We start from the raw sequence: 9,016 nt of genomic DNA on the forward strand, positions 1-9,016 counted from the left end.
CACCCAATAATCAACTTAAAAAAAGAAAAATATTCTGGGCAGTCCTTTCCTCCTTCCACAAAAGATACGGTAGTCAATTTAAATCATGTAACTTTGATGTTGGGTAAATTCAATCACTTTGTCATCAAAATAGCATTAAAAAAGTTAATTCCCATAAGCAGATTAGTGGAAATTGATGTAATTATTTCCATCTTTTCAACATTAAAGTTATTTAGGATTTTTGGTTTGAAATGAATTCCTTCCTAGGGAAATTAATTTTATTATTAGAATCTTATTACAGTATTATTAGTATTACATTGCAACATATTTATCTTCGCCCACTTTCTCCATTTTAAAATAGAAATGATAAACTAGTAGTGAGCATTCTAAAAAAAACATTTAAACCATTTTTACATTAAGATTATATTCATTACATCCAAATGAAGTGAACACAGACCCAAATCCACCTCATAATCAAGAACCTTGCCTTGCAGCCATGGGAGAACATTTACTGCCCTCCAGCGGCCAATATACGGAACCACAACTTCTTTCAGTTACATGAATTTACCTGCTGATAAGTGGCTACAAAGTGTGACAACATTAATTAACTTCGTTTTTTTTCCACATTAAAAGATTAACGAAGTGAAATGCAATAATACCACCCAGAGCGCCTTGCAGCCACAACAGTATTAAGTGACAGTGGATTATTCTCAATAAATCTGTACTGTCTTGGATTTATGTAAATAGAGCTGGTGAGTGTGAGCTGCAGGTGATCTCTCCATTCACTTCTGAGGGTCTTATCTACTTTTGAAAATGACTTACCTTGATGAAAGAGTAATTGGTTATCCAATTATCTTGTATGACCACTTAAGTGTCACTAAGAATTATTGTGCAAAATATATTGAGCATGTGTAGCTCCATTTTCCATTATCACTTGCAATATTTTCCAAGCAAATAAAGAAAACTGCTTAAGAAAAAAACATCGAAGGGTTTTTTTGGACTATTACATTGTACGCTTTATTACTGACATAAATAAAGCTGATCAGAATAATCCTGGTGAGGATAGACATTGCATTCGGTTTGAAATGTGTAGTTACACAATTTAACCGTTAGATGGCGGTATACCGGTCATTTATGTAGGAACTTTGCGCATACAGGTGCTTTTGGATAAATATTATAGTGAATTTAAAACAGAACCATTATATTAAAGTTTAAGGTTGGTGCTACTGAAAACACCAAGGAGCAAACATAATATATAAGAATAATATGAAAAAAATAACGTCAAAACTCTGATTTCAGACTCATTTGTGATGGAGTTTACCCATCAAGAGCCAAAGTCATTTTAAACAAATTGTATCTTAATCTAGAAGTATTTGAAAAAGCTCTGATGTGGCCTAAAACGTGACTTCACAGCAAGGCTGCATGATTCCAACAAGATGAGCAACCGTATATGTGGATGTTGATGTTTGATAAATGAGACAGACAGTTTCAGGTGATGGCTTTATTCCTGCTGGTAGAATTCTTTGGTCAGTAGGCCAAGCCTACACAATAAAAACAAACTGACAAACAGGGTATACAATAAAATATAACTCAAAATACAATTCTGAATTTGACAAACTGACAGGCATACGGGTAAAAACATTGTTTGGTCCGTTTCAATGTCGGTTGCCATCAGATTTATTGTCAGTATAATTTAATAGAGTATTTTGTATTCAGAAAATACTGTTTGCTTGATAACACAGTTATTATTCAGAAACAAGCAGTTATTTGTCATTAAAACATCTTAATGGATTGCGAAAGTGAATTCGCCCAATTAATTCCCCGCAGAACGAGTTAGGAAAACGTGTTTTTCAGCAGAATAACCAAGATTTGGCATTACTTAGGAGAATTAGTAACATTATTCTAGATTTTCATTTGCCTTGGCACTGATTTCCTCTCATCTGAGTCATGCACCGATAATCATTAACGTGTTGTTTTTAGGCAAATCTTTTATTTCTGCTGTGAACTTCGGTCCAGCTCAACTCGCTCGGGCAAGTTTGGCACCATGACAATTACGCATTTACGCGCCTTGGTTACATACAGTGCCATTCTTTTATTGCCTTGAACAACACTTTGTGGGGCTATTTTACCTGAGAATAAACTTAACTTAAAGTGTCAACTGGCCGTTTTAAGCTTTTCCCTGCTCTGATCTACTCTGCCACCAGCTTCCTGAGCCGCTGCGCCACCTCCTCCCCGCTGGCCCACGGCACCGTGACCGCCCTGAACTCCCCCGGCGTGGCCTCGTGGGTCTCGGTGATGAGCCGGTGCATGGGGAAGTCCCTCCTCGGGAAGGCCACGTCCCGGGGCCCCAGGGACAGCGCCGGGCAGAAGTCGTTGGCCCCGTCCCCGACGTAGAAGACGCGCTGGTACGGCCGGCCGGCGCGCTCCTGCGTCCTGCGCGCCACGTACTCCCGCACCACCGCCTGCTTGCACATGTTGTCGGGGCAGCGCACGCAGTCGTGCGAGTGGAAGGGCCGCAGCACCAGCCGGCCGTCCTTGTTGAAGGTGGCCGGGTTGGTGAAGACGCGGTGGAAGAGCTGGCGCGCCCCGGCGCGGCGCAGCCACGACTCGATGAAGAAGGCGTTGGCGTCGGAGAGCAGCACCACCTCGAAGTCGTGCACCGGCCGGGTGCGCAGGAACTGGAAGAGGGGCAGCATGCCCGGGGTGGCAGGGATCTTCTCCATGATGCCCCGCATGTCGCTCTCCGTGACGCCCTGCTCCGCCAGGTAGGCGAGGACGCGCTGCATGTACTCGTGGTACCGGCCGGGCTGGTAGGTGTCCTTCAGCCACTCGGGCAGGTGCTGGCCCGGGGCCGCCTGCACCACCATGTCGTCGCTGGTTTCATCCACGATGGTCTCGTCGAAGTCGAAGAAGATGAGGAAGCGCTTATCTGGAGAGATGCGAGCCGAGTTGGAGGCCATGATCTCTGCGCGCCGGGACCTAAGCGGTTCCTCCTCGCCTGGGGGACGAGGTGGGACATAACAGCAGTTGAAGATTGAATCCCCCATGTCTGACTATACGCAACACCTGTTAATGTTGCCAAGTAGTGGCATCAAATCTCCACCCCTGCTGCCTCCGCTCTCCAGCATCCCACGCAAGACCGGCGGGTAGAGGCTATGGAGGAAACATCATTGTAAAATACATGAGGATGGGGCTCTCGTGGAAGGAAAGCAAAATAAGAGTTAGGACCAGTACTCGAGTTGAGGGGGGATGAGGGGGGAGGGCATCCCCCCTGAAATAAAAACGGTCAAAATCATCCCCCCTGTAATACTGTCATCCCCCCTTTCCATCCATTATGTCATTTCATCAATGAATGTGGTTTTACTGCTATTTCAACATTTAGAGTCATCACCAGAAAAATAAGACCTAAAAAAATAACTTATTTGACAATTTTCACCTGTTTCAAGTACATTTTTACTTGAAATAAGTAGTAAAATCTGCCAGTGGGAGAAGATTTATCTTCTGAATACAAGCAAAAAAAATCTTGTTCCACTGGCAGATTTTTCTACTTATTTCAAGTGAAAATCTACTTGAAACAGGGGAAAATTGTTGTTTTTTCCAGTGATGAGTCTTGTTTTAAGTGTAATGAGATTTTTTTTTACTAAAATGAGACATTTTAACTGGAAATAAGACAAATATTCTTGTTAAGATTATGAGTTTTTGCAGTGATCCATTTTACTTATCCTGTGAAGGACAGAGTCATATTGATAAGTTCAGAAAACTGTTTTTTTATTTTTGTGTTTTGATGTATTTGATGTAAGCCCAGTGGATATTTAAAGCTTACAGAAGGCTGCATTTAACTGCTGCAATGTCATTCCTGCAGTATTTCTGCAGGTGTTTTGGTCAGTGCTATTATTTGTAATATATTATATTATTAGTAATCAGCACAAATTATCTGTCCCCATATGATAAAATCTACCATCCTCCCTGATTTTTTTTTACAACTGGAGTACTGGTTAGGACTAGAAAAAGCCTTAAAAAACACAGCTATAAAAAGAGAGCAAAACAGCCAACCACCAGCCTTTTCAGCCCAGATGAGGCATCATCATCCACCTCACACACATTCTGCAAGGGGAAAAACGCAGCTATGAGCTGAGGGTCATCCTGTTGAGTACTCTGGGTCAGATTAAATAAGAAACGCGTTAAAACGGGGGCGCCATGCAGATCCGGCATGCATGCAAGCAAACTAATGTACAAACGGCCCCATTCAAGGATGCCAACTCACCTTGCGCAATCACTGTCCGCTATTCCCCGCTGCGCGGCTGATTGAGCCTGTGTAGAGGAAACATAATGAACCGAGCTGCGCGACATCAGAGCGCAACAACACGCAGAGCCTAGAATATATATATATATATATATATATATATATATATATATATATATATATTATATACGCTGGCAGAACATAACAAAATCTGTGACGTCAATGGACATCTGCTATAATAACAACACACATTTTTACAGATGCTGAGTAACAGTTGGAAAACTTAACGCTTGAACACCAGCCAGATAAAAACATTAAAATAAGATTTCAAAAACTTGTCAAAATGACATGACCTTAAAGCCCATCTGCAATTCAATTATTATACATTTCTCATAAATAACCGCAAACTGCTAATTTATGATGAGAATAAAAGCCGCGCTTTAGGCTGGGGACGCAGGGCGCATGGATTACCGCGCTGTGCTCCGATCCTCCTGGTCCTGGTTCAGCTCTGGTCCGGGTCGGCTCTGGTCCGGCTCGGTCTCAGACAGCAGAGGAACTAGACTTTAGCGGGCCAGCCGGCGCGTCACGCACTTTTATTTGCCCCTAAAAACCACCGGAGCCGCCGTCAGCGCGCCCGCGCATCCAAGTCCGCCCATTTAATAGCAGCCCACATGCGCGTTCACGACACTTCAGGAGAAGAGGGTGTTCTGGGGCCACAGGGAGGGAGGAGGAGGGAGGATGCTGGAAAACACCACTGGAGCTAAATAGTCTTGCCTCAGAGTACATCTAGAAGAATCTGTCAGTATTTGTTTTTCTTTTTTTTTTTAATCAGATCTGCAGTTTAGTTTCATTTGGAGGGGGAAACATTTTAATAATTTAGTCTAAAAGGAGAGTTAAACAGTTAATACAGCTTTGAAAGCTTATTGGAGTCCTATCAGACTTCCTTTAAGAAGATGATCTTAATTTGTGTCATTGTGATAAACAGTGGGGTCTCTGAACTGGAAAAGAAGCTGGAAAAGTGTCAAGTTGCAGGAGTTCACATTTCAGGGGATGCCTGGAATAAAACAGGAAACAAAAGTAACAGTAGAAATGTGAAACAAGGTTATAGTTTCCCCATTTCCGAACTACAGAAAACACATTAGTGTCGCAGACGGGGAGTCGTGTCGGCTGCTTGTTTCTCCACAAGATGCTGGTGGAGATGAAAGCCTCCAGTACACTGATTAATGAGCCACAGCCACTTCCAGAGGAGCCCGAGAAAGCCGGCGTGAAGCCCTCCTCTCTATCTGCCTGCTGACAGACGCACCCTCCTCCCTCCCCAGCACCAGCAGGGTAATGACTAACAGCTGGGGAGGACGACTATTTTCAAACCCAAATGGGAACAGAGATGTACAGACGGTGTGTTATTACCCCCCCCTCTCTCCGCAGCAGGCCTTGGTACCTGACCACCCACTCACCAGCGCTGAGTCACTTCTCCCTATACCAGCATCCTCTGGTACCTTATAGGATCAAATGACTCAGTGAGATGTTTTTAAAAAAGGTACATATGGAGACGGATGAAAGGAAGTGAAAACGATGGAGATCAGATTTAGGTGGTTTTAGAAAAGGAAGCATGGAGAAAAGAAGAGGACATAAACGTCACCCGTCAAATGGGAGCTTTGAAAAGCAGAGACGTCAGAGCCTTCGGGGTCATGTGCAGCCAGCAGGCATCATTAACACGTTAAGACGAGGACCCGGTGAACCTGAAACAACAGAAAAACAGCTCTCTTATCAAGCAGAGTGTTCAGCTGCAACGATCAGCTGTTCTCTTCCCTTCCCAGCAACATTCAATGCTGAACGTAATCAGGAACATGCTGTGCATTGCACTTGTTTCACCACATTTCATTATCAGTTCACCAAACAGACAAGATAAACAAAAAAACACGCAAAGATGCAATAATCATGGCTACTGGTTTTTACTTCTCAAAGTTAGCAGTCAGTTACATTATCAAAAAAGGCCCAACTTTTTCACTTCTCCTCAATTTCCATATAACATACAAAAAAGACAAACCAGGACATTATAAAGCTGCACATTTTGTACCAGATACAATAATAAAATACGCAATGCTACATTAAGTGGTTAAAAATACAAAGGGGAAAGTATATTGATTTTTTTAAAACATCTTTAAAGAATATACAATGTTATTTTTTTTTATTTATTTTTTTTACTTAACTACTCAAGGATTTTAGTAGAAAGTGCATTCTATATAACAAAGGAAGGAGGAGGAGAATCGTTCTGCAAAAAACGGAAACAAAACAGGACATGGGAGAAGAAAGAAAAACTGTCAATAGGGGACAAAATATGTATTTAAGACATGGTTTGGAGGGGCTAGTGTCAAGTCACCAAAGCAGGAGGAGCATCGCTTTCACTTTTAATGGAGGTCCATACAGGAGTGAAAGTGTATTTGAAAGAGAAGAAACAGTTAGAATTAAAAAAAAAAAAAAAAGCAGGAAGTCTAAGAAAAAGTTGAAAAGAAACGTCCTTTGTTTTGCTATGGTCCCTTTCACACTACCCGCCTCCATCTGGGATTCTCCTCCCTTCCTTGCCTAAAAACATCCACTCAAAAGTAATCACCTCCACCCTTTTCCATGCAGCCATAACTGCACTCTGCTCCACAATGCATCGTCAGCCCCCCACCCTCCCCCCCTTCCCCCTGCGCCTCACCCACGCAGCAGTAAAGTGCAGAGAATACACACAAATGAAAAGGTTATTTAAGAAAAAAAAAGACAAAAAAGATTCATGCTGCAAGAACGTGGATTGCAGCAGTGAACCTGGGGACCGGATAAGCAAATATTGCAGAAGTATTAAGACCAGCAGAAATGGCAGGATAATTGCAGGTCTCAAATCCAAGAAGGAAAAAGAAAAAAAAAAGGAGACTAAACTACTGAACTTAACCACTTCAGACTAAATACCATCAGGTAGGCAGAAAGAGGGTCATGCTAATTTACTGCTATTGTCCATGTCAGGTATTCCTCTAATACATGTTATGGAGGAACACTGTATAAGCAGCTTTTGGTACAAGAGCACTGGGGATAACCAGACGGGTCGAGATCAATGCATGCACACCAACGCAATCGCTCTTACTCTCTCACTCACACTCAATCACACACACACACACACACACACACACACACACACACACACACACGTTACCCCTAAATACACCGTTAGTCTGAGGAGGTAAGAACCAACTGACCCAAATACAAGCAACCACTTCCGCTCCTTTTTAAACAAAACCCCACTCACACCATTGATTACATAAAAATGTAATCCCTTGCACTGATTTGATCACAACTAGAAAAAGGGAACTCTGGATGTTTAGGAGTTGTACGACCGCCGCCGGCTATCCTGACACTTCTTATCGTGTGCTAAAAACTGTACGTCTACGGGACAGAGCCATTCATTAGCTTAGGTCTGAATCAATGATCAGAGTGCATAAAACAAAACATACAGAGGGCGTATCAGCCGTCATTTTGCTTAGGCAACATTCAACGGGTTTAGACATGCGCTTGCCTGTGTGGATCAAAGTATGTCAGAAAAACACATCTCTTACATTATGTCGACACCCCACACCAAACCGTGGAATATTGGCTGAGAGCATTCTGCATAAAATTTCCTGTTAAGAGCTTTAATGAAAAAAAGGTCCTAGTTGTGTGTACTGAGCGTGTACTGTGTGTGTGGAAAAGACCTTTAACATGGTAACCCGTATCATTTCAACAGCAGCAAAGGGAGGTTGGGTAAATCCTGACAGAGCCACGTGTCTGGCCCCTCACAGTGGCAGTATTTGAGAAGTGATCCATCACCAAAAAGCAACTGTTGTTCAACAGTAAGAGCTGAGGTGGCACCGATTACGGTCAGTAAATCAGTGACCATATGGTCTTTTTGTGTGTGTGTTTGTGTGTGTGTGTGCTTGAATAAGTGTAAGGGTGTCTAGAGAATATCCTGCTAAACTAAAGTTGTTTTTATCACAAAATATCTGTCAAACTTCAGTTCCGACGCAGGAAAGTCCGGCCAACAACACGTCTCGCATGACACGACACATTATAATGTATTTCATACTTCTGAAAATCAAAATTAAGAAATATTTCATCTACTGGAATGGAAAGCACCATATTATTGTGATAGGAATCTCTGACTTTGTCAAGATTTAACTAAACATTTATGATATATTTTCTTTATTCCTCTGACTGTAAGCTATGGCACTGCATCCTGCGCTGCTGCTGTCGCCTCTCCAGCAGAAAACCCCAACCCTCGGCTTTCAGACAGAAGAAGGCTCAGGTAGAACCAGTTACAAACATTCATGAAACACTCTCGTGGGGCCCGAGGTTTCCTTAGTACAGCTGGAGGACAGGTGGAGTATTGCTGTGGGGAGGAGCTGCACAGAAACCTCAAGTCCTGACCCATGTGCAAGCTTAAGTCAACTCGGCAAAAAGAGAAAGGGAAAATATAAAAAAAAGAAGAAAGATTGATCTTTGATGATCAGAGTCCATGTAATACATATGTTGATTTCTATCAGCAGCTTTTGATGAAAAGATAGTTTATAATGTACAGAGAGAACTTTAAAACCATTTTTCTGTTGAAAGAACATGATGAAATTTCTAAAAGGTTATAAAATCTGTCAGTTGGCCAAGCTTTTTATGTCGGGATTTCACTTAAATGTGCACACTGAGGGGATGTTAGTCTAATCTCTCACCCATACACATTTGTGTTTGTATAGTGTGAATTATTTTGATCCGTTGACAGACAGGAGCAGGGCA

At 42.4% G+C, this 9,016-nt stretch overlaps 2 protein-coding genes across 3 annotated transcripts in view; both read right to left on the minus strand.

The window, feature by feature from the left end:
* Positions 1-1,465: 1,465 nt before the first annotated feature.
* On the minus strand, positions 1,466-4,934 carry phospho1 (phosphoethanolamine/phosphocholine phosphatase 1). Of its 2 annotated transcripts, none has more exons than XM_061711439.1 (3): positions 4,694-4,934; positions 4,244-4,290; positions 1,466-3,132 (listed from the first exon to the last, which is right to left on the minus strand). In XM_061711439.1, the coding sequence occupies exon 3, from the start codon at positions 3,024-3,026 to the stop codon at positions 2,169-2,171; it is 858 nt and encodes a 285-aa protein (XP_061567423.1). In that variant the 5' UTR covers positions 3,027-3,132; positions 4,244-4,290; positions 4,694-4,934; the 3' UTR covers positions 1,466-2,168. The 2 variants fall into 2 exon arrangements, with proteins under 2 accessions (XP_061567423.1, XP_061567424.1); XM_061711440.1 differs by having other exon boundaries at positions 1,466-2,977; positions 4,694-4,889.
* A 1,005-nt stretch (positions 4,935-5,939) lies between these two features.
* The window catches only part of znf652 (zinc finger protein 652), an 18,025-nt gene continuing 14,948 nt past the window's right edge, over positions 5,940-9,016 (minus strand). The window contains exon 6 of the mRNA XM_061712600.1: positions 5,940-5,961. Within this exon, the coding sequence (XP_061568584.1) occupies positions 5,940-5,961 (22 nt within the window). The remainder of the gene's footprint in view (positions 5,962-9,016) is intronic.

The sequence above is a fragment of the Cololabis saira genome, chromosome 21, assembly GCF_033807715.1.
Source record: "Cololabis saira isolate AMF1-May2022 chromosome 21, fColSai1.1, whole genome shotgun sequence".
Classification (NCBI taxonomy): domain Eukaryota; kingdom Metazoa; phylum Chordata; class Actinopteri; order Beloniformes; family Belonidae; genus Cololabis; species Cololabis saira.